Source organism: Puntigrus tetrazona, chromosome 9 (genome assembly GCF_018831695.1).
Source record: "Puntigrus tetrazona isolate hp1 chromosome 9, ASM1883169v1, whole genome shotgun sequence".
Classification (NCBI taxonomy): Eukaryota; Metazoa; Chordata; class Actinopteri; order Cypriniformes; family Cyprinidae; genus Puntigrus; species Puntigrus tetrazona.
This window is the reverse complement of record NC_056707.1, coordinates 908,241-933,418: the sequence shown is the minus strand read 5'-3', so window position 1 is coordinate 933,418 and position 25,178 is coordinate 908,241. Positions and strand designations below refer to the sequence as shown.

General features: G+C 43.2%; 1 protein-coding gene across 1 annotated transcript; it reads right to left on the bottom strand.

The window, feature by feature from the left end:
* Nucleotides 1-80: 80 nt before the first annotated feature.
* LOC122351648 (E3 SUMO-protein ligase RanBP2-like) lies at nucleotides 81-23,388 on the bottom strand. The gene is given in 37 exon segments (XM_043248871.1): nucleotides 81-752; nucleotides 1,023-1,222; nucleotides 1,225-1,356; nucleotides 2,570-2,843; nucleotides 2,915-3,042; nucleotides 3,045-3,077; nucleotides 3,440-3,526; nucleotides 3,810-4,148; nucleotides 4,638-4,715; nucleotides 4,807-4,977; nucleotides 7,612-7,689; nucleotides 8,041-8,836; nucleotides 8,838-10,300; nucleotides 10,303-10,357; nucleotides 10,359-10,396; nucleotides 10,399-10,734; nucleotides 10,737-11,466; nucleotides 11,468-12,081; nucleotides 12,084-12,246; nucleotides 12,337-12,431; nucleotides 12,553-12,691; nucleotides 13,789-13,872; nucleotides 13,952-14,146; nucleotides 16,432-16,563; nucleotides 16,651-16,788; nucleotides 16,896-17,057; nucleotides 17,322-17,445; nucleotides 17,513-17,694; nucleotides 18,253-18,434; nucleotides 18,525-18,825; nucleotides 18,904-19,099; nucleotides 21,239-21,381; nucleotides 21,767-21,991; nucleotides 22,073-22,225; nucleotides 22,311-22,422; nucleotides 22,523-22,590; nucleotides 23,191-23,388. Coding segments are annotated over 37 exon segments (8,727 nt in total). The 5' UTR covers nucleotides 23,263-23,388; the 3' UTR covers nucleotides 81-443.
* Nucleotides 23,389-25,178: the final 1,790 nt, after the last annotated feature.

Genomic DNA, 25,178 nt, shown 5'->3' with positions numbered 1-25,178 from the left:
CTTTGCTTTCACTTGGTTCAGAAGCATTATCATAGAAACAGTTTCTCAATGACGTACACACTTTAAAAAAACAGTGAAACTCAAGTTGCCAGAAGTTTATTTTATGCTCAAATTCAAAGAAGATGGCTGTTTGTGTGGGACCTCAAGTCAGTGAAGTGACCTTCAACCAAATACACACACATTTAACAAAGAAAGTCTTCAAAAGATTCACATTCCGTCCAATAACGCCCCTGTAAACGTGAGGAGACTCTGGGGTAAACAAGTACTATAATAAAATAAAGTTTCTGTTTTTTGCATGAATTTTATTGTCAACTAGTGCTGTCCACTTTATTAACACATAAACAGGACAAAAATAAAACCACTGCATATACAAGTTCTGATTTACACAAGAGTTCAGGGAACACCGTCTCAAACACGATGAACAGCAGTTTGTGTAGAAAAGCTCACAGAATCTGTCCACAATCTGAGATGGTGATGGTTTTTGTGGGCTTCCCGTCTTTAGCACCCATCTCTCCGATCATCCTCACCACATCCATGCCGTCTTTGACAAATCCGAAGGCCACGTGCTTGAAGTCCAAGTGCTCTGCTTTTTTGAGAGTGATGAAGAACTGCGAGTTGTTGGTGTCTCTGCCGCGGTTGGCCATGGACAGCAGCCCCGGCCCAGTGTGCCTGACCTCAAAGCTCTCGTCCTCAAACTTCCCTCCGTAGATGGACTTCCCTCCCGTCCCGTCCTGGTTGGTGATATCACCGCCCTGGGAGAGTGCAGGAACAAAACAATATTTCTAATCGAATTACAATAGTAAAATGTACATGTCAAAGGAAATCATAGAAACATTTCTGTTTAAAACTTGTTCTTATTGCCCCAGCCCTATTACTGCAGACGTGCATCATTTGTTGATTGGCACAATGATCATTTTGACACTGAGGATGTATTTCAATGACCTGACAGCACCGATGAAAGGAACATTCCGGCCGTTTTCATGTAGAACATAATCAGTAAGTTAAGAGCAGCAAGTTGTCACCTGACACATGAATTCCGGGATGATCCTGTGGAAGATGGAGCGGCGGTAACCGAAGCCCTTCTCTCCCGTACACAGAAGGCGGAAGTTCTCTGCTGTTCTGGGCACGATGTGAGCAAAGAGCTCCATGAGGATTCTCCCAGCAGGCTGGTCGTCAACAGCCACGTCAAAGAACACCACAGGGTTGGAGTCTCGAGACAGCGCCCGGCGGCAGACGTCTGAGCAGAGTCGGTCTGAGACATGCGGCTCTGGCAGTCGGTGAAGACCTGTCTGAAGGACTCGGCCAGCTCTGGAGTCTTAAACTTAGCCGCCAGCTGCTCCACTTTCCCATCTCCCTCTGTGTGCACAAACATACAGACGTGAGGCAAAACCTGACTCAGGAAGCATTCAAGTGTCAAAAAAAAGGTATAAAAATAAAAATCAGGTAAAAATAAAAGTCAACCTCACACACAAAGTTATAGCCATGTGAAGATCACATTTTACCACTAGGTGGAGCTGGCTCAGAACTTCTCAGGCTACTGATGACCCATAATGATATACTAATGCATTCATAAAATACAGTATTTAAAATAAAATTTGAAATGGTCAACGCCAAAAATGGCTGACATGGGACAATTGGTCTATTTAGATCTGTTGCATCACGCAGAGTTCAAATGATACTCAGTTAATTTTTGGCCAAAGACTTCAGAAGTTCTAGGGAAAAATACAGTCCTTGGGACAGTTGAGACAGTCCTCTATCAGTGTGCAAAATTGAGCAACAAAATGAGAAGCTAAGCATGGCACTGAGCATCAGACCTAACGCAATTATAAGTAATTCAAGACATTTTAAGATCATTGTAATTGAAATGGCAGAAAAATACTCAGAATACTCAAATAGACTCAGACAAAACCATTTTTATAGTGCTTCTACAAATTTTAGGCTTTCAACATGAATTCAACAAAATGGTGGACAGGAAGCTCACAATTGATATCGGTGTTCTCAGCATGATCCAAGGATTCTAGCAGCATTACTATAGGCTAATGTAAGCAGTCTAATGTTAGAATTGTTAAATTTTTCCAAACTTCATTAGAACTGTTGACAACAAGGTGGTGATGCTCCCAACTAACTGATTTCTGAAAATGTGCTCATTCCGACTTATTTTCCAGCACTTGTGTGCATGCAAGAGAGAAAGAGCGAGACATTGCGTCAGTGGTTATCCACACCAGTGTGTTATCCAAGGTGTTCATGGGCTGATAGTGTGTATACCTACTTAACCATATTTTGGGGACTAATTTATAACCAAAAGGGAGGTTAACCTGACAAAAATCTCCAAAAACCTCCCTTTGGGACGTCCTCATTTGTAAAACAGGTTAAAAAATAAACAAATGTTTTTTGAGGAAATGCTAAAAGTCTCAAATGCTAAAAGTCTCCTGTAAGGGGTAGGTTTAAGTGTAGGGTTGGTGTAGGACAATAACACAAAGTCTGTACAATATAAAAATCATTACGCCTGGGAGAGTCCCAACTTAGATAGCAAGGTAAACGTGTGTGTGCGTGAGAGACAGGCCTGTACCGGAGTAGTCGGTGGCGGTCCACACCAGTGCGTTAGCCGAGGTGTTCATGGGCTTGAGCTCGATGCTCTGGCTGATCGTGTGGTTGGCGCAGACTTTAAGCACCTGCTCTCTTCTCATCAGCAGACGGTAGCTCTTCTTCAGCGGGTGGAAGAGGATCTTCAGGTCTCCCACGCCACGCTCCTTCCACTGGTTGAGCTGCCGGTCCCAGCGGTAGAGCTTGGCTCGTTCTCTGAACAAGATCTCCTCGTCTTCCTCGCCAGACCTCACCTCCACCTGCAGGAGCGGTCAGCACACATCAGGAGACCGGAGACACAAGGAGCACAGCCAGCGGCACAGACACTCACCTCGGGCAGAGACACGATCGGCTCAAAGTGGATCTCCTCGTTACGGGGCGTCTCGTCGTCACTGCCCTCCTCTTCTGCTTCGTGGCTGGATTTCTCTCTTTCAGTTTGTGACGCTGCGCTTCCAAAACTTTGGCTCCCGCGCCTGACCACAAGAAATTATCATCTGCAGAAATAAAAAGACACGATGAATACACAAGACGCCTAGCAGCGGTATGATAACACACTAGCACTGTCCTAATTTAGATAACTGCTGCTAGTGGACTCAGATGAAAACTGCTTGTTTATGGGACCAGATGTTTACAGCAATTTTGAAAAGCAAAGACCTCAGATACTGAAGCTGGCAGAACTTTTCATGAACACATATTCACTACATAAAACATTTCCATTAATATTTTTTTATATATATATATATATATTTTTTTAAGTCACATCGCTGAGCCCTACAAGTCACCTCAGTAGAAGGACCAGTGAATTCTTCAATATGAAAAAAATGAATCAGACTGATGAAGCGGGAAACAGACTCACCTTTTTTGCCAAATGCAAATTCACCTGACGTATGTGCCAGTTCTGCAAATGAAAAGCCACCTGCAGATGTGAATCCAAAAGACGGACCTGCGGGAGGAAAGCAAAAACTCCGGTCAAAGGCTAAACGGCATTTCTGCGATGATCAACTGAGCGAGGATCAGGCTCAGAGAATAACTCCATGGATGTCAGTGGAGTAAAAATAACAGTACAAAGTGTTGCTTGTGCTGTTTACTGCTACTAAATCTGTCATCAGACCTTCTCATTCTGAACTGTGATGAATCCAGACAAGGATCTCATAGCACAAAGGATGTGGAGTGCATTCATTCAGCAAACCGTTCACACAATCTGCTCTGAGAGAAGCTTCATTCACCTGTAGCTGTGCTGGACTCGCTCTCACTGCTTCTCTTGGTGGAGAGGTCGATGGGACGCGTGTCTGTCTGACGCTCATCTGTGCCGCTACCGCTCGTCTCCACAGCTGCTGCATCATGGGAAGGCTTTACCGGTGTGTCCTGAGCAGGTGCTGTGCTACAGACCGGCTGGGCCTGCTTCAGCTTCTGGAGCTCAGTGCTGAAGTCATCCGGTCTCTCGGTCTCTGCTTCGGAGTCGCTGCTGACGCCGCAGAGGAAGGTAGGAGGCAGGAGGAGGCGTCTGGCTCTCTGCTCCTCGTCTGCAGTCGGACGCTTCTCCCACACCAGAGTCACCTCCGAGTCTACAGACACGAGAGACACGCTGCTCATGACAGGGCACAAATCTGATCAAACACCCAGAACCTGACCGGAGAGAAGTATCCCTGACCACAGCAACATGAAAAACCTGAAAATTTGTGTGCAATATAAATAAATAAATATATATATATATATATATATATTTTAAATTGCACATTGTTTAATGAGGTGGGTGAGCTTGATGTGATTTGCAATGTTTGGCTGTAACAGAGTCTGGGTCTTAAAGCTGCTATGTGTAGAATACCTAGGTATCGCTACACTCCTAACATCTATCTGACACCTTCTCTTTAATCTGTAATGGAGCACTTTAACAGCAAAAATAACATTTTATTTGTACACTAGAGGAAGTAAACGTTCATATATTTTGCTTGCAAGTAACATTCAGCTGATTTTTTTTTAATCCGCGAAACAATCAAATAAACGGCATATTTTTATCATTTTGATCAATTCCCCCTTCATCACCCCATACCTACCGTGATCAGACGCTCCATCAGCTCCATCCACATACAGCTTCCCCTTCAGATTCCTCACTGCGCTTTCAAAATCCTCATCTGAAAACACAGCAGTGTCAATCTGAGGTTAATCACTGCTCACAGTAACACGGGTGATTTGTTTTCCTGTTACACAGCATGTGGATCTTACCATCGCCGTCATCGTCGCTGACGTATCCTGGACGGTTTTTGTAACAGAAGAATGTAGGAGGAAGCATCAGCCTGGAAGCCAACTCTGCTTGTTCTCTCGTCGGCTTCAGCTCAAATACTATCGCAACATCATCATCATCATCATCAGACATGTCCTGAGCACTCCTCTGCTCTAAAGGAGAGGAAACTGAGCAATAAACATACAAAACCTAGATTAACGAAAGCAATGACAACTGCTGAACGGATAGTATGTCCCAACATGAAAACTGCTGTCATCTACTACAGCTCTAAATCTGCACGAATGACAGAACACATTCAAAGCCACTGGAGTCTAAACTACATCAGACCCTTTGACTTTATACTGTACTGGGAAACACAAACCCTGAGATAATCTCATTTGTGTTTCACAGAATGAAGTTGTGCAGGTTTGGAAGGATGAGACAAGTTTTCATGTTTGGTGAACTAGCTCATGAAGCTCTCACCACGTTTAAGAAGCGCTTTCAAAATAGTCATTACAAACCAACAAGTGTCAAAGCATGTAGGAGACTAAAGTACTCATCATACACACCTCACAGACAACATTAAGCAAGTAAATTTACAAAGACACACGCATGCAAACACTCATGCTCTTTATCAAACACTGAGGTAAAGCACCTTCAGTTCTCATACTGCACTCACACTCATCAGATATTATTCCCCTTATTTCAAGCAAAAAAATAAAAATGCAGTCCCAAAATAAGTTTAAGATAAAAATCCAGCAGAAATAAACAATTACTTTTAATTGACCACATTGCTAGCGCCATGATCTACAGTTTGAGCTCACACAAGGCCCTTACAGAACAAAACAAGCGTGCGATTCTTTAAACTGTCCTCCTATCACAGCTCCTTCAGCAGAAACCTAGCATTTCTTTCATTCAGATTCATCTGAAAACATGTAGATGAAGAAACAAACTTCTGTTAGTGACTGAAAATACATCTTATGACTCTAACCTACTTACACGGCAAGAGTTAGTACATTTCTAGCGCACTTACTACGATTATCGTCGAACTGATTACAGAGACAGTCTCTACATTTAATAACAAATTGTTCAATCTTGTCATTATACATCCCTATCATTGTATTCTCCTATTTGATTCTGTTCAGTGCTTTGATACAATCTGTATTGTTAAAAGCGCTATATAAATAAAAAAGTGACTGATTTCTTTAGCTTATATATATATATTTTTATATATGAGGGACACATCTAAACAACAACATGAGAACGAAGTAAGAAGCAAGAACAGCTAAACACTTTTACTGAAACCAAACCTCTCTCATAGCATGCAGATCCACAAACAGATTTGTTAGCTGGTTAGCAGACTCACAACAACCAACTATCGATTTTGGATGAAAACCAGGAGGCTTGTGACTGTCCCATTGACTGCCAACAATTTGTACTCTCAAGGTCCATAAAAGTATGAAAAACACTGTCTGAATACTCCATCTGCCATCAGTGGTTCAACCGTAACGTTATGAAGAGACGATAATACTTTATACATGGAAATAAAACAAATCATCACCATAGTCACATTTTTGGAGAGCATCTGCTAGACACAAATAGCATACAAATTTCTCTGTCAGCAGCAATGGAAAGATGCGTACACCTGTGTGCGTCCAGCGGATGCTCTCTAAAATGACACTACAGTGCCGAATCCTTGAATGAAGTTCTTTAAACTATACCTTAAAAAAATTGAAAAAAAATAATGCATCAGTTCAGGTACCAGTGATTTTATGAATACAGATTTGGCACAAAAACATACCAAACCCTAAAAAGATTTGGGGAGAACCAAGCAGTTAAAGTCCAGCAACTTGCGTTCAATGTGTTCTGGAAAACTTAATGATTTCTTCATTAAACCATAGTTTACCTAAATATAATTTCTATGTACACTGAGATACTAGGCTGCATAACTAAAAATGTATATGATTTAATTTTTTCCCTGAAAGCCTTTTACATATACAAGGTGGGCCTCAAACAAATTTTTTACTACACCTGCCAATGTAAATTGTACTGGCTTTTTTTTTTAACCAGCTATGAAACTCTTTTTGACAGGCAGTAGTTACTACTTCAACGACTAAAGAGATATATATACACACATATATGAAAAGTTACCTTACCTTAACTACATGACATTTTATTCATGACAATTTTTACTCCTATTTGGTGAGAGTTAGTTTAGGCCCTGTACAAAGATTTAAAAACGAAGACTATGTAAATTCTATTCATTAAAATTAGTAAGAGAAGTAATGCAACCCTCTTATAGCTAAAGAAACACTGGTTATGACTAGAGTAACCACATAAAAACTGAACTCTATACAGGTGTCAGATTAGTTGGTCTGTTGGCAAAAAAAAAAAAACTATTAGCTAGGGAAAACATTAGCAGAAGAGTCAGCAGCCAACAACAATACAGGAACTGATACTACATGTATAGCAGAGCCAAAAATAGTCGTAACTATATAGCCAAGATAAAAATACTTGGAAGGGCAGGTGTCAAATTTAAATATGGGAAATCACTTCACAAAACACTCACTGCAGAGTACCTGAAGTCCACTGGTGCACCCGAATTGTAAATTCTACTGAAATTTAACAAAAACCAAACCAAACAAACCAAAAAAAAAACACGAGTAAAGGTTAGCAGATTTCAGACCATGCAAATGTTTGGATTGAGTAATGTTGGGTTATCACAACATTCAGCCAAGGTCAGGTCTCCTGGCTCATGCCAGTCAGTGAGAGCTCTATATGCCACAGTAAATGGTGACCTGAAATACCTTGGGCTTCAAACTGGTTGGCTGATGTGCAGGTCCAAAAAGCCATAGGATTATTTTTGAAAAGCCTAAAATCCAAACCTAAAAAAATAATGCGTTTAAGTTGAGCCATTCTGAAGAATTTGAATCTCAGAAAGTCAATATATACATGATAAAATTATGGGCTTAAATGAGACATAGGCAACATTGTGCAAGGATGTTTTAGAGCAATAACTTACACAATAAGAAAGTTCTCATTCAAAAAAAGGAAATAAACTATAACAGAACCTAAACCATAGATGTGTTTAGATCCAGGCTTGGTTGAAGACGCGTGATGAAGCTAACCATAATCTTTAAGTGCAGACAGGTGTTTGGAGCAAGGATGGACAGCAGTGAGCTAAAATTTTAGGAGTTTTATTCATAACTATGCATGACAGAAAATATATATCTTACTTGTTGGTATGCTGAAAGGTGTCCCAACTGATGACTGACTGGTCACTGCTGGTGCAGAGGTCTTCAGTCTCGAGGCACCTGTGTCCTCATCTTTTGAACTGGAAATCATAACTGGGGATTTCTCTTTTGATGGAGAAGGGCTTCCAAAGATCTTCTGCACAGAGTCTGACCCAAAGACAAACTTTGGAGGAGAGACCACAATCTTGGTGCTTTGAGGGGTATGATCCGGTTTTGGACTGCTTTCCTCAGAGAGTCCAGTACGTTCTTTTGTGATTTCCTCAAGTACAGCAACTGCAGCTGTGCCACAAAGCATCTCCTGGGTGGAGGCAGGTATTCTGGCAGAAAATGGGGTTAAGAGTTTGTCTTCTTCCTGTGCAGTCTTTGCCTCTTCAAAGATTTCTTTGAAAGCACTTGCAGTTTCCTGCAGTTTAAATCGAACAGCCAGCTGTTCCACCTTGCCCTGTCCTTCAGCAAAATCAAAGGCACTCCAGATCCACGCTTTCTCAGCTCCTTTCATGGGCTTGAGCTTCATATTGGAAGCAATCCAATGGTTTGCACACAGTTTGAGGACCTGGTCCCGTCTCATCACAAGTCTGACACGCTTTGTTTCATGGTTTTGCAGTATTTTAAGATCCCCTATACCTCGTTCCTTCCACTGACTAAGATCTTTATCGTAGCGGTATAGTTTAGCCCGGTGACTGAAGAGGACTTGTTCATTCTCCTCTCCTGTTGAGACTTCCACAAGATCTGGCAGTGGCACAACAGGCTCAAAGTACTGACCATCTCGCTCTTCCTCCCTGCGTCACATCCTGCTCATCATCCGCACCGACAGAAGCCTGGCTCTGGTTTAGCTTAGATGGAGACTTAGAGGGACTGAGAATAGGCTGAAAGCTGAAACTAAACCCTGTGGATGATTCACCAAAGCGGAATAAATTTTTTGCTACTGGATCAGGCTGGGAAGGAGTATTATCCACAGCAGAGCTAGCGTAGTCCTCATGCACTTCCTCTCTTAAATCATAATTATCCCACTCTAAAGTGGGTGCGGTGCTATCAGGGTTGAGCTTCACTACAGCTGCAGAGGTACTATGGCTTGTATCTGCATTTTCCTCATCCTTGTTTTGGTAAGTCAAGAATGATTTGAGGTCCTTAAGACCAGATTTCATTTCTTCAGCTTTCTGTATGAGCTGGGCCGTTCTGCCAGTGTTCACAAGCTTGTGAGGGGTCTGCAAAGGAATATCCAAAAGCAGTCGCTGACACTCCTCAAATTTTAGTTTGAATTCTTCTGCAAGCTCTGGTGTCTTGAATTTTGCTGCAAGTTGTTCTAATTTTGCATCTCCATCTGAGAAGTCACTGGCCAGTTACATCCAGGCTCGATCCGAGCCAGAGAGGGGCTTTAAGTTCATTGTGGTTGTTATCCAATGATTAGCACACACTTTCAACACTTGCTCTCTCCTCATAAGAATTCGCAGTCTCCCGTTCTGGTTATTCTTGAGAAGCTTAAGGTTGCCGACTCCTCTTTCCTTCCATTGGTTTGTTTCTGTATCAAATCTGAAGAGCTTGACACGCTGTGAATACAAGATTTTTTCATCTTCTTCGCCTGTAACAAGGTCAACCTTCTCTGGCATCTGAACAACAGGTTCAAACTGAATATCGTCATTCTCCTCAGTTTTGTACATGTCATCATCTTGATCACCAGAGATGTCAGTCTTGGGCCCAGAATTAAACCCGGTAAAGAGCTGCTGGCCAGCCCCATCAAAGCCTTTGAAAGTGGGATCTTTTTGGCCAAACTGAAAACTTCCTTGTGACTTTGCCAAGTCAGCAAAACTACAGGAGTCAGGCTTACCAGTAAAGAGGGGATTATTATCATGACTATCAGTATCTACAGACTGATCTGAGGAACTTGGGGCTGCCTCTTTTTCTTTCTCTTTGTGAAGCTCAGCAATATTTTTGAGAAGGTCAGAAGCAGACCCATTTTGGGACTGTTCATCTGATGGTTTTGCCTCAGAATCTGCAATGCCAAACTTAAATCCGCCAACAGGTGCAGACATGGAAAATGAAAAACTAGAACTGCCTGATGACTTTTCAGCATCAGTTGTGGAGGACTCAAACTTAAAGCCTTCTGAAGAAACTTTTTCCTTACTTGTGCCGAACTTAAAAGCAGTGCCTGCATTGAAATTGGCATTAAATCCTGTCGCAGCAGGTTGGCTACTAGAACTACCAAAACTGAAGCTAAAAGAGGAACTCGATGCAGAAGAGGTCTTGTTTTTCGATTTGGGTTTGCTGTCTGACATGAAACACAATGGCTAGATGAGCTTTGCGTTTCTTACCAGGCAAGTGTCACAATCCCACTGTCCATCTTTTTAGCAAACATGGCAGCTAGCCCACCTTGTGGTGTTGCATTAGATTTTACAGTGCTGCAGGGGGCTTTGCACGCAACACATTCAGTTTCTGAGGCATCATTCCTCACGAGGCAGGACTCACAGTCCCACTGACCCTCTTTCTTGGCAAACTGAGCACCAAATCCAGTGCCAAATGGGACTGCTGGAGCTGTTGATACTTTCTCTTGTTGTGGTGCATCAGCCTGAACTGTTTTCTTTTCAGCCTGAGGTCCAAAGCCAGCAGATGTCCCAACAGCATCCTTAAATCCAAACTTAAAAGAAACTGGTATTTGAGATCCAAACGTGAAGCCCTCGAGCTGACATCAGTGCTGGTGGAGTTCTTAGCTGAATCTCCAGAGAGTCCAAATGAAAACAATTTGGCAGGAGGAGCCATAGGACCAGAGCCTTTGGGTTCCTCTACAGGTTTGACCGGTGCTGTAGAAGGAGCTGCACTGCTGCAGGCCACACACACTGCAGACGTGGGAGTGTTTCTTACACAGCACACCTCACAGTCCCATTCACCCTCCTTCTTGGAAAACAGGGCTTTGAGATCCACTTCTTTGGATGAAACCTGAGGCTGTGGAGTTTCACTTTTCTTTTCAGTTTGCGGTTCTTGTAGGGATTCCAAAAGGAACTTTTGAGCTTCCTCAAATTTAACTTTAAACAGTGCCGCCTCGTCTGACGTTTTAAAACGAATGGCCAACTGCTCCGTTTTTGGCATTTCATCTGCATAGTCCATAGCGTATCACACCCAGGATTTGTCCGATCCAGCATTTGGTTTGAGGGCCATGTCGGCAGTGATATAGTGATTTGCGCAGATTTTCAGAACCTGTTCCCTCCTCATCAACAGACGAACTTTCCCAGAGGTTTTGTGTTTAAGGATTTTTATACTACCAATGCCCCTCTCTTTCCACTCTTTAGTCTCTGAGTCAAATCGGAAGAGTTTTGCTCTCTTACAGAACATCTCCTCTTCCTCCTCCTCACCAGTTTTCACATCGACTTTATCAGGTAGAGGGACAATAGGCTCAAAATGAGGCCCATCCTCGTCCCTCCTCCACGTGGGTGCTATCATTGTCACTTTCCCCACTTTTCTCTTCCCGAGCCTCTGAATTCCCTGATATCGGCTTGGTTCCACTTGTAAAGCCAAATCTTTGGTCAGCGTTGCCAAAAATACTCATCTTGTTCTGAGCACCATCAGTGAATGAAAATCCTGCTGCAGTTTTACTGCCAAAGGTAAAGACTCCGCTCTGGCTAGACTGCTGATCTTGGGTCTGATGTTTTGGTTCTGACAGAACCTCTGCTTTGGGAGGAATATCTGATGTCAGAAGACCCAAGAGGCTTTCGCTATGTTTCACCTGAGCAGAGGAGAAGGTGAAATCACCATCATTGGACTTGAAATTGGAGTTGAACTTGAATGCAGTTGTTGCTGTTGCCGTTGTTGTTGGAACAGCAGCTACTCCTCCAAAGTTGGGAACCTTAGCAGGTTCACCTGTAAACTGAGAGCCAAAATTGATCTTGGGGTCAGCAGGCTTGCTATCAGTGCTCTTGGACGGCTGTGTGGATGAAACAGCACATGGCTTAGTGAAATATCCAGGCTCTGGCAATGTTGGATTGACTGTGGGCTGAGGAACATTGTGACCGTAATAATCCTCACTGTACGGGAGAGCAATGATGTAGCTGGTGACTCAAACCGGATGGGAGGACCAAAGACCTGCTCTTGAGGATACATGCATGCAGGTGTTGACTGGAGAGGTGGAGTGTGTGTTGATTGTTGGTAGCCATACATATGCTGCTGTGGAGGAAGACGATTCATCCCATATACTGGGCCCTGCAGAGGCAAACATACAACACTATAGATTCTCTGCCCCTTTAGTGTAAGGTAGAATATTTTGTGTTTACATGAAAATTTCTACAGTACCTTTGTCGGTGTGACATTTGCAGCAGTGCGCAGAAGATACTGCGAATTATATGCTGGAGACTGATTGTAGTACACAGATGGACCTGTAGTAGCAACTGAGACAAATAAAACGAATGGTTTAGGAATGTCTTAACTACTGTATACACAAGTGCAGATCTACTTTTGCGATTGTGTGTATATTCAAATGTTAAAAGTGAATAAGACTCATTAACTGACCAGTGAGAGGAACACCGTGGAATGTCTGTGCTGGAGGAAATGTTTCCTGAAGTCCTTCTGCTGTATAGTTGTCTCGATACATCCTATATGAGGAAGCTGTTGCATCTGAAGAATTATGGCGCAGGTCATGAACCTCATTCTATGTGAGAAAAAAATAAATAAAAATTATACACTCACAGAGACACGCACAAACACACAAAGGCATTAGGCATTTTTGGGAGAGTAGAACAAATACCCACTGCAAATAAATACGTTGAGCTGTGACATAGATGCCAGAGCAGTGCAGGCAAACCATTTAACTCAATATTCACTAATTTATGAGTTTAATGCGGCTACACTGTATGAGAATTCACCCTCACCATCCAATTCTGTGAAAAACTCCAAACCTCACTTCTAGTGACATGCAGGTTTCAGGGTTTGGACCTAATTTCAAGAATAAAAACCCTTTTCACACTGACAGAGAATGTTTGGTGGAAATGATTAAATGATTACAAATAAAACAAATAAAGACAAGTCCAGCACTTTAATTTTTCCACATTCTAAACTCTGAAATCTGTCACATACAAATGAATTCAGCCATAACTTGTTAAATTACTTTACGTTTGCTAAGCAAAGTAGGACACTAATTATATTAATCCAAGATCAAAATGGCAAGATGCAACAGATGTTTGCTTTTGTTACATTTAAATGGACATTGTTTAAACTTTTGCAACTAGAAAAATGCAATGTTAAGTTAATAATAAATAATAGTTTTGTTGGACTCTGACTCAACTTGGTTGATTTAGGTGGACACAAACCCAACACTAATTATTATACATATCACACATCTGTTGAGCACAAGAATGCACCAGCCAATTGGAGACGTTTAAATTCATCAACCGTTTAATGCAGTGTACTTTTGCTTACACAGACATGAGGTGAAGAAAGAGCCCAAGAGAGTTTATTAGCTTCAGTATTCACTCATAATGAGAGTTCTGGCATGAGAACGATCACTCATTGAGTCAGTGCTTCAGAGATTTTGAAGGAAGTGTTTTTAATATATCTGTCCTAGAAATGTCATCATGAGTCTAACATCCAATAAGCACTAGTCCGTAGGTGGAGAACGAATAAAGAATTAGCTTCCTTATTAAAAGCACTAACAAAACAAAAAAGGTAAAAAAAAAAAAAAAAGGTGAATAAAAAGCAAAAGCAAAAAAACTGACTGATTGTTCTGCACACTGTAGATTTTAAACTGACCTTCAATGCCTCGACCTGCTGGCATAACATCTGCAGCAGAGACTTCTGGTCCTCCACCCAGTGAGGAGGTGTTTTGGGGGAGAACTGAAGGAGGGAGACAGAGACAATCAGAAACAGTAAACAGCATGCAGGGTTTGAGCAGAAACAGCAGAACCTAACGTACCACAGATCTTTTAGACGGTGAGGTGACACTCTTGGATGGCGAAGGAGTGGAGAATTTAACATGGCCTTCAGCGGGCTGACCGGGGCTGGATGTCACAGGATAGTCCACCTGATCTTCCTCCACCTCACCAACATCTTCAAGCTGCTGGTTGACCTCATTCAACAAATCCATCACCTCCTCCATAGATACAGGTAACTTCACAAAAACACATACAGACATACTAGTGGTGCTCCGTAAATAAAGATTTGTCTCAATATTATTATGACTGATAACAAAAATCTCCATTACAGATGTGGCCATTAAGAATGCTCATTTTTTATTTTGCCGGCATGAAACTAGTCGCCACGACCACAGAGATCCATGCAGGCAGATGTTTAATATACAATTCAGCAGTAAAGAGGAGTCATAACATTTTGAGAAAAAGTGGTAGCCATATTGTTGAGAAAAAAATCCTATCAAGCTAAAATTAAATTCATTGTGTTTTGAGAATAAAGCCAAGGCAGCATATTGCCAGAACAATATGAATATGAAAATCCCATGGAAGCCTACTACTATTTTATTCATCCTGATTGTTGCTCTGCACTTGACATGACAGCTGTACATATTCAGTGCTGAAAATCAATTTATCCTTTGCTGAAACTGAAAGAGCGCAGGTCACGTTTCCTCAGTAATGGCCAATGTCATGAAAGCACAAGCACATGAGAACAGGAGAAAGCAGTGCAGTCAGTGTTTTCCACATGTTTTTATGCACAACATGTGAACGGCCTCAGAAAAGCAACCACGAAAATCACCACCAAATCACCACGAAACTGAGCGCGCAATATTGTATAGTTGTCAGTGATCTACAGCTCTTTGTTAACTGCAGCTCCATTTGAAAACAGGTGATCCAAGAACTGGCTTTAGTAACAAAATGTGCGTTATATATTGAATGATATACAGTGCATCCGGGAGGTATGACAGGATTGTCTCGAGGCACAAGGCTGGGGAAGGTTACAGAAAATTTTCTGCTGCTATGAAAGTTCCAATGAGCACAGTGGCCTCCATCATCCGTAAGTGGAAGATGTTTGGAACCACTAGGACTTTTCCTAGAGCTGGCCGGCCATCTAAGCTGAGTGATCGGGGGAGAAGGGCCTTAGTCAGGGAGGTGATTAATAACCCGATGTTCACTCTGTCTGAGCTCCAGCGTTCTTCTGTGAAGAGAGGAGAACATTACAGAAGGACAACCATCTGTGGAGCAATCCACCAATCAGGCCGGTATGGTAGATGGTTCATCTTCCAGCAGGACAATGTCCCAAAGCACACCGCCAAAATATCAATGGAGTGGCTTCACAACAACTCTGTGAATGTCCTTGAGTGGCCCAGCCAGAGCCCATACCTAAATCCTATTGAACATCTCTGGAGAGATCTGAAAATGGCTGTACACCTTCGCTTCCCATCCAACCTGATAGAGCTTGAGAGGTACTGCAAAGAGGAATGGGCAAAAAATTCCAAGCTTGTGGCATCGTATTCAAAAAGACTTGAGGCTGTAATTGCTGACAAAGGTGCATCAACAAAGTATTGAGCAAAGGCTATGAATACTTATGTACATGTGATTTTTCAGGTTTTAATAAAATTTGCAACAATTTCAAAAAAATATTTTTTTCACATTGTCATTATGGGGTATTGTGTGTAGAATTTTGAGGAAATAAATTAATTTAATCCATTTTAGAATAAAGCTGCAACAAAAAAAAGTGAAAAAAAAGTGAAGCGCTATGAATACTTTCCAGATGCACTGTATATCCACCAGGCCAAAATGTTTTTTTGTGCAAAACCACTTTAAGCTTTTTTAACCCATTTACTGAATTTAACTTATATAGTAAACTCTATGCAGTGACTTTTTTACATACGATTAATCAGTTTCTGTAACTAGACCTACCTGAAAAAAAAAAATATAAAGAATAGTTTGTTCCATTTAACTCTTTTTAGCGCTCTATGCTTGCATCGTTTATTTATGCTGATTTATTCACCTATAAAAATGTCCCAAATCATTTTCTCTTTTCCAAATAGAGCTATTCAAGTCACCTGGTAATTTTTTCCCCCATATATAGTTGCAGACCCAAGGGCGTATAGTGTCATTTTGGTGCGTAATGGACATGCAACATCAATTTGGTCACTGGAGTTCCTCAGGGATCAGTTCTTGGACCCCTCCTTTTTTCCCCCACATACACTACATCATTGTGGTCCATCATAAAAGCTCATGGCTCCCCACAAGAACTTTGGTCAAGCTTATTTGTTTTATGTATTAGAGAAATCTAGTGCATTGAAAAGCCACCCAAACTACTGCTCAGCAAGTTACAGCAAAATCTAACAAGTATCATTCGAACCCTACAGACTGACAGATTTGATAAACAGCACAAAAAAAAAAAAAAAAAAAAAAAAAGTGTTATTAAAGTGAGCAGCACAGAGACTATACCACCGTGTCAGTGGTGCATTTCACATACCTTCTCCATATCGTCTGCATTGGCCTGATAAAGCTTGGTCAAGTATTTCCTGAACTTCTGGAGGAAGTTGGCGCACCTGCCCTGAGTCTCCTCGAGTCCGTTTCCTGCTTCCTCTGACAGTCTCTGATAGATCTGTGGATCAACACACGTGTCACATCAACAGCTGTCAGACGGAGCTGTGAATGAGCACAAGCTGAGTCAGTGTAGCTGCACCGTTACCTTTGCCAGATGCCAGTTAGACGAGACGCTGTTGAGCTGCTCCAGCTTCGCGATGGCCTCCTCGGTGTTGCCTTCGATGTCAAGGAGTGTGGCGAAGCTTATGATGGCATCTTCTTCATACACTCGCACCTGAGAAGGCTAACATCCAAAATAGCATTAAAGACGACATGATAACAGAAAACAAAGAGATCACAGCAGGAAGTTACGAACATCAAACAGCCAAAAGACTGATGTCACGGAGATACCTGTATGTCTCTGCTCTGAAAGTGCATGAACATAGGCTGGAGGGGCTCAGGAATGCTGCGTTTGTGTTTGACCTTCTCCAGCAGAGGGATCACCACCTTCCAGTAGTGCACACTACGTCCAGTGTACTCCTTCTGATCGTAGTAGGAGTTCACCCGCTCAGCCTGACATGCACACACAACTTTTACATCTCAGGTAATTGTTTTAATCTCCAGAAAAAGTGTTTTAAGCAGGTTTGGATATTTGTATTGGAAAGCAAGTCAAAACCACTGATGAAGCAGTGCATGCAAACGAATAAAGACTTTCTTAAAAAAAAGAGAAACTGTTGCAGAAACTTAGTCCGGCTGAATCTTTTAGGAGAGTGCTGAAAAGTATGAACCACATGATAGGAAGTGTATGACATCAGGTGACTGCTCATCAGGAAGTACCGTGTCACTGAGATGTTTAGCCCAGTGTATGAGCAGAGCCGGCTGAAGGCCGTGTTTCTCTCTGGCGCGCAGCGTGCCCAAACCGTGCTGAACGACCAGACGCAGTTTAGCAGACGTCCCGGGCCTGAGAGAGACACACTGCGGTCAGGAACACATCTCTCACACACTCACACACAAATGGAGTCACTCACTGCGCTCTCTTGTGAATCAGGCTGTAGACGGCATCCCACCACTCTCTCTGTCTGTCAGACGACAGCAGCTTGATGATGTGCAGCGGCAGACAGCGCGGCTCGTACAGCTGAGAGCAAGACTCCATCTTTGCCCTCTCCTGCAGCTGTGTCTGACAGCAGAACACCACGCCACACAAGAACACCTGCGACACACACAATCAACAGTCATCTACACCACAGCTCAGAGTCATGTGTCCACTGGCGTCCTCGTGCAGTCGGGGTGTAGCACAGGTTACTCTAAATAAGTTTAGATTTTGGCCTCCAATGCTAAGAAAATACAATAATCCAGTTAAAATAATCGGTGCGCCCGATTCCTGTTTTAGCTTCTCCATAAATTGATCCTTTCTAAAATGAGATGAATTGTTGAATAGATTCTCTTTCTGTTTTATGTCTTTACAAAAAGTATTCTCGTAGCTTTGTAAAATTATGGTTGAACCCATCATGTGACAGACTGTTTTACCGTTTCTAGACCATGATCATGTAAGGATCCTTGCAGTCTACAGAGGATCACAGAGCTTCTTCATTTATGTTCTGAAGATGAACAAATATATAATGGGTTTGGAACAAAATGAGGGTGACAGTTATGACAACAACATTTTTCGCTGTATTAATTACAGTCAGATCATGTTCTAATGAACCCCGGCACCGACTGACATTCCTGTTTCACACGGACCCACATTTTCCTCTGTGGAAGAAAGTACCTCCAGGTCCAGCAGGCAGATGGATTCCGGCGTGTTGGTGTCCAGTTTGGAGGTCTCGAGTGTGAGGCGAGGGAAGAGCTGCTTGAGCCAGTCCTGCAGACTCGCGCTTTGACCCATGAGCACCCACTGCAGGCCGAGCCACGCCAGCTGCTGCAGATCACCGGCATGCTGCAGCACCGCTCCTGTCACACACACACACACACACATACACACACATCACCATCTACAGCAGGCCCAGCACACACTCACTGGAGCTCCTGTCACACACTCACCACTGTCCCACTTGGCCAGATCGGCAGCTTTGGGCGCCTGTACATGGAGGACGTGAATGTCATCGCTGCAGATAAAGGAGGGCTGCTGCTGCTTCTGAGAGCCGAACAGCTGCTCAAATAGAAAACCTGGGCCACTCCGGTTCCCGAACGCCTCCACCACATCCTTCAGCAGCTGCTCCACGTCCCGGCTCAGGTTCAGCAGCATGTGGCCCGCCTGACTCTGACGATCACAGGCCAGCAGCTCCAGAGGCTCATGAGACGCCTGCTCGCTCTTCAAGCTCTTGACTTTGGGTCTCGGAGCCTGAGGGAAAAGCGGATGAGCACCTGTAAGCTGGAGGACGACACGGCACGATCGAGGGAGGAAGAGGAAGTCATGTACCTGATAGGCTACGAGATAACAGAGAGCAGACAGATGCAGCACGGTCCTCCACTGCTGTGACCCTTCCTGCGCCCTCTTCAGCAGCAGTGTCCCGGCAGACAAGTACAGGTGCGCCCTCATCTCCGTAAACACCTCCGCCAGCTCATCGGCCGTATTTGTGGCCGTGTTCTTTAGATCCTGCATTGCACAGTCGAAACTGCAGCAACAAAAGACAATCACATTAACAAGACAGCCAATCGGTGCAGGACATTTACAAAGAAATATTTCAACATAGCAATGATTATTGCTGTGACTGGTTCATAATGTTTTATTTTGTACTGTTCTCTGAGTAATTTTAGACCAAAAACCTCATCATTCTGAAGTAATAGGCTATTGTGTGTGCTGTTTTTGACACCTCATCAAAATGCTGTGTGAGTGAGTGAATCTGAGCGAGTGAGTAAATGAGTATGACTTAGTGAGTCAGTGCTGTGTGAGAGTGCTGTGTGAGTGAGTGAGTGAGTCTGAGTGAGTGAGTGAGTGAGTCTGAGTGAGTGAGTGAGTGAGTCTGAGTGAGTGAGTGAGTCTGAGTGAGTGAGTGAGTCTGAGTGAGTGAGTGAGTGAGTCTGAGTGAGTGAGTGAGTGAGTCTGAGTGAGTGAGTGAGTCTGAGGAGTGAGTGAGTGAGTCTGAGTGAGTGAGTGAGTGAGTCTGAGTGAGTGAGTGAGTGAGTCTGAGTGAGTGAGTGAGTGAGTCTGAGTGAGTGAGTGAGTGAGTCTGAGTGAGTGAGTGAGTCTGAGTGAGTGAGTGAGTGAGTGAGTGAGTCTGAGTGAGTGAGTGAGTGAGTGAGTCTGAGTGAGTGAGTCTGAGTGAGTCTGAGTGAGTGAGTCTGAGTGAGTGAGTGAGTGAGTCTGAGTGAGTGAGTGAGTGAGTGAGTCTGAGTGAGTGAGTGAGTCTGAGTGAGTGAGTCTGAGTGAGTGAGTGAGTCTGAGTGAGTGAGTGAGTCTGAGTGAGTGAGTGAGTCTGAGTGAGTGAGTGAGTGAGTCTGAGTGAGTGAGTGAGTGAGTCTGAGTGAGTGAGTGAGTCTGAGTGAGTGAGTGAGTCTGAGTGAGTGAGTGAGTCTGAGTGAGTGCAGACATGTCAAACTCAGGCCCGCGGGCCAATTTTGGCCCGCACTACAATTATATTTGGCCCGCGAGATGATTTCAAATATGTATTACATCTGGCCCGCCGGCCCGTTATACAGCGCACGTACCGCTAAAGGTGCCTACACATTGAACGCGTATTGTGTATGTGCGACGTCAGCGACAGAGCGCAAGTCCGCGCTGAGGCGCAGAGCGTCGCGTTTGACTCCCGATTTAAAACATTTTTAATTTGAGCGTCAAAACGCTGTGACGACATCTACGCGCGGCCAATAGGAGAGCAGCTGGTGCCGGGGCCGGGAGTTCCCGATGTGGAGCTGCTGCTGAGCGATAGAAGAGGCACTTCCGTCCGCGACGCTTTTCGTTCGTGTCTTAAAAACACGAACGGAAGGGAAATGGAGCAGGCACGATGTGTGGCAATCGTCCGCAATTGCGGCAGCATTTTTCTACGAGTGCCGGAACTGTCTGTTTTGATTGTCGAAAATGCCGCGGCATTGGCGTCTCGGGGGCTCAAGTGTCGGCATTTTATGTGGCCGTTTTTAATTTTTATTATTTAAAATGGATAAATATTATTTTATTTACTGATGGCATGGTCTGTTCAAAGTTGAAAGAGATATTTTTTTAGGTGTTGGCTTGATGGTCTGTGATGAAAAGATTTAGGTTACAATTAAAATGAATAAAGTTAAAGATATAGAAGCCTGATATTTTTTTCAGTTTTTGTTTTTATTATTTTCTTAAACCTGTTCTGGTTTCAGTATTTAAGCAAAAATTCAATTGTAATATATGAGGATGGTTAATACAGTAGTTTCCTGTATCTTAAAGATAATAAAACATAAATAAATGCATTTAAAAAAATGGTCTGGCCCTCGACAATGTTCTTTTTTTTAATTTTGGCCCTCTGTGAATTTGAGTTTGACACCCCTGACTTAGTGAGTCAGTGCTGTGTGAAAGTGCATGTGAATGTGTGCAAGTGAATGAGGGAGTGAGTGAAAGTGTGTCCGTGAGTGCAGGTCTATGAGTGCGTGAGAGTGAATGAGTGTGAGGGAGTGAGTGAGTCAGAGGATGTGTGTTTGAGTGAGTGTGTTCGTGAGTCAGTGAGTGCGAGAGTGCGTAAGTGAGAGCATAAGTGAGTGAGCGCATGTGTATGAGTGAGTGACTGTGCGAGTATGACAGTGTCAGTGTGTGCGCGTTTATGTGTGTGAGAGAGAGTGTGTGGTACCTCTTGAGTGCAGCGGTGCTCTCCTCACAGTCCTTCATCATTAGTGTCAGTCTCACACAGCTGCACTGAGCCAGCAGCAACTCTTTGTGAAACTTGCGTGATGCCTGTTCGTTCGAGGACACGCTCGGCTGGCGGAGATACTCCTGAAATACAGCAGAGTGAAGCAGAACACAGATCACAAGCGAGTAGTGCTGCTTTCATCAATGAACGATGAACGTGATTAAAACCTATAAAAACTAAAACGACAGCTTCAAGCAAAGACTAGACTACAACTAAAACAGGCCACCAAACAAAACAAAGCAGCTGAAACCTTTAGCAGAAAAAACTATACACATACAGTACATGCTGATGAAGGTTTACGTGAACTTCATCCGTTTACACCACTGCATTCACAAGTTGTGCTTAAATGAACTTAGAGTTACTGTAAAACCTTCGATCACATTTTTTAAGACAAACAGAAATCTTTTGCTATAGGTTTTGGGTGAACTATTCTTTAAAAGATGAATGTGAGGACGGCCGGCGCTGTACCTGCAGGGTGCTGACCAACAGCTGGTACCACTCCAGACAGTGTCTCAGGACGCCGGCCTTCTCCACGGCAAGGCAGTGTTTGACAGCGTCCTGGTGCCGGCCCTCGGCGCTGTAGAGCTGCACCAGCTTGTGGTTAATGTAGGTGTCTGCGGGCCGCAGCTTGAGCTCCGACTGCAGCAGCTCGTACAGCTGGTTAGAGCCGCTCTGAGCGCTCAGAAGCTTCTCCTGCGCAGAGAGGACGAGGACGCAGGCGTGAGACACAGCAGCAGAGCGGAGAACGTCTGAAGCTCCTCAGCTCACACTCACCCTCAGATCGAAGACGCCCGGGTGTCCCGGCAGGAGCCTGGACGCTTTCTCCACCCAGAACTCGGCTCGGCTGTCGTGCTCGGCTTTACTGCACAGCAGCTCGGCCACCTTCAGGACCAGATCGTGCTGAGCCGGGTTCAGATCCACCGAGCGCTGCCGGTCAAACAAACACATAACCTGTGTTTAACACCAAACCGCAGGAGAACGAGTGAGGAGAGCAAACGAGGAGAGTCCAAACCTTGTAACATCCCACGGCTTTGTCCGTTTCTCCATCACGCTCAAACAGCTGCCCGAGGAACTTGTGCGCTTTAGGATCCTTCGGCTGGACGCTCAGATACTCTGAAACATGTCTGCCGTTGAAGTGTGTGAAAGAGAGAGAGAAACGCATCAGCTCATCTGAGAGCAAACCGGACATCGGTCAAAGCAGAAAGAGCACAGAAACCAGCCTACCTTTTAGCCAGCTCATACTCCTTCGCCTCAAAGTATAGCTTAGCAAACAGAAATCCTTTGACTGGCCTCTGAAGAAACACAGATCACAGAAACACCACTGAAAGTCCTAATGAACACCAACTACTATTGTCAAGTTTTAATGAATTTAATTCATTAGACGTGCTTTGATAACATTTTATTTAACCATTTAAACAAATCTAGAAAAACATGAAAATAAAAAAGGAACTTGTTTCAAAGGGCCCTGTATTTAAGACACGATTATCAAAGTATGTGGTTTGTATGTCATTCTCATTAGAATTGAGGTATTTTCACAAGAATAAAAGTTGTTTACACGAAGAGCTGGTGTAACTTAGCTTAGTATGAAAGCTACAAATACCTTACACCAATAAGCGTTATAAGTTCGCCTGAAGACACTTCATCATATCACTGATCCAGACAGAAATAATAACTACATCCCTCAGACCCGTGCCTCAGTCTCCAGCTGAAGTTACAGACTTAATGTTTCTCAGAGAGTAACTCTCCACAATGTTTGACTAGATTTATGGTCTAGTGCCGGTCATAAAGCTTCAGGAGCAGGTGTGTGTCTGTCAGTAACAGAAAGAGTCCGGTGACCGGTTAACGTTACTGTGACTGATTCACGGCCATTAGGCCCGCGGTGCTCTTCTTACCGCTTTCTGCGAGGGAGAGGCGCTCTGAACTGAAGAGATGTAGCGCTCCACGTCCGCTTTAGTCCGCCTCATGGCTGCTGTCACAAACTCTTCGTCTCTGTTTCAGAAGTTGATCATTGAAGCGCGGTTCAGCGGTTCCGATCACTCTCTGTTCACGCGCGAATAACGCACGACCGAGCAATGGCGCAATTTCCCCCGTTTCTTCTTCTGCCGCCGGTCCTGGTGCTTGTCACGTGGGTGTCTCCGCCCCCTGCCGGTCTGGAGCGACTAGGTCTTCAATTGTCGTTCACAAATATTAAAATCACACGCTCTATATCTTACCCCAGCTTTTATAGAAACATCACGACACTTATTAAATGCAGTGACGGTCTCTGTTCAATTATACTAATAAGATAAACTAACGGTGCTTCATTGTTTTGAATGGTTTCTCTTGTATTCTACTGAACAGATGTGAATTTACTTTTCCTTCAGCCTGAGGTTTATTCATGACACATTTTGGAGTGAAAGGGCTTTTATATTTGCTATAAATATAGCTGCTCATATCTCAAAAGTATTGCAAAACTAATGCAATGCATTACTTGCCATAAAAAGTAAATAAGTAAAAAGTAATAAGTAAGTTTTAAAAGTAAATTTCCCCAACTTCTCGTTTCCAGAAGAGCGCCTGACATTTTTCAGCTGGTGAAAAACTCTTTTTGGTGGACACACATTATTAAATGTTTATTATTAGGCATATTGCCTATTAGGATTATGTTAATTGTGAATCCGTGCCCTGCTTACAAATGATTGGAAGTCTTCAACAGACATGTTAAGATCAAATTGTTTGTGAAGAGTTATCGGTCGCTAATGACTAGTTTAATCATGACCGAGGCCCAATGAAACATGTTTAATTCATTTGTTTCATTCATGCTGTCATGTGTTTATGTCTCATCTTTTCTCGTCTTTCTCAGCATTTTAACTAAATGTCTTTTCCAACTAGAGAACTATATCACTTGTGTAGTTTGGACGGATATGTTGTCCCTAGTCCCGATATATATTCGGAGCAAATGGGACCATTTTAATTGACTTGACTTGACTGTGTTGTCTCGTTTCCTCCGCTCTCCTGATACAGAAGATACAGAGTGGGTCAGAGTCGAGGTCCTCGAGGACACCACCACCATCATGTGGAGATGACCACAGATCCGCGCGACCTCAGATGTTTTGTAGTCAATAGTTATGCGATTAAAGTTGAGTCGTCATCATCTAATCGCTGATGACGTATCTCATGAAAATGTCATCAATAACGATGAATAAACAGTGGAGAGAATAATCCCAACCTCAGATTTTGACACACTCTCCTCTGGGAGATCCTCATGTAAAAGATGTTAATTATTTAACACACAGTGTCATTCAGAAATGCCTTTTATTTGGGGTTCGAAACAGAAAAATAACCATAATATGATAACAAAGCACAAAGAAATATTACCTCAAATCCTTAAATCCAAAACAAACCTCTAACTTAAAGATATGCTTTCAGTCTATTTTGATGGTCCCTTTAGCACATTCTGTTGACTATAAGTAACCGTAACTATAGTGTTAGTAGAGTATTAGACTGGAATGGTTAGATCAGAGATGTTTTTGGAGATCCTCGCTATAAAGGGTTAAACAGATATTAAACGGAGGGTTAGTTCACATGTAGGTGCAAAATTACTTCAGTAGACAGGATCTTCAAAAGAGATCATCAAAATAAAGTGTTACCAAAGATATTAACCATTACCTTACCAATAAACAAAACGACATGTAACTTTCCTCCCTCCCTAACTAAATGTAAACACATGGGTATCCTCCACCCTACGTTACCCAAAAGATGATCTCAATAAGTACAAGAAAAAAGAACAAGGAGCACCAAACCTCAAACGTCTCTCCACCTCCACGCTCTCTCTGTCATTTTACCGCAGAAGTCCAGGCATGGACACAGAAACAATAATAATAAATAACAACAACAACAACAA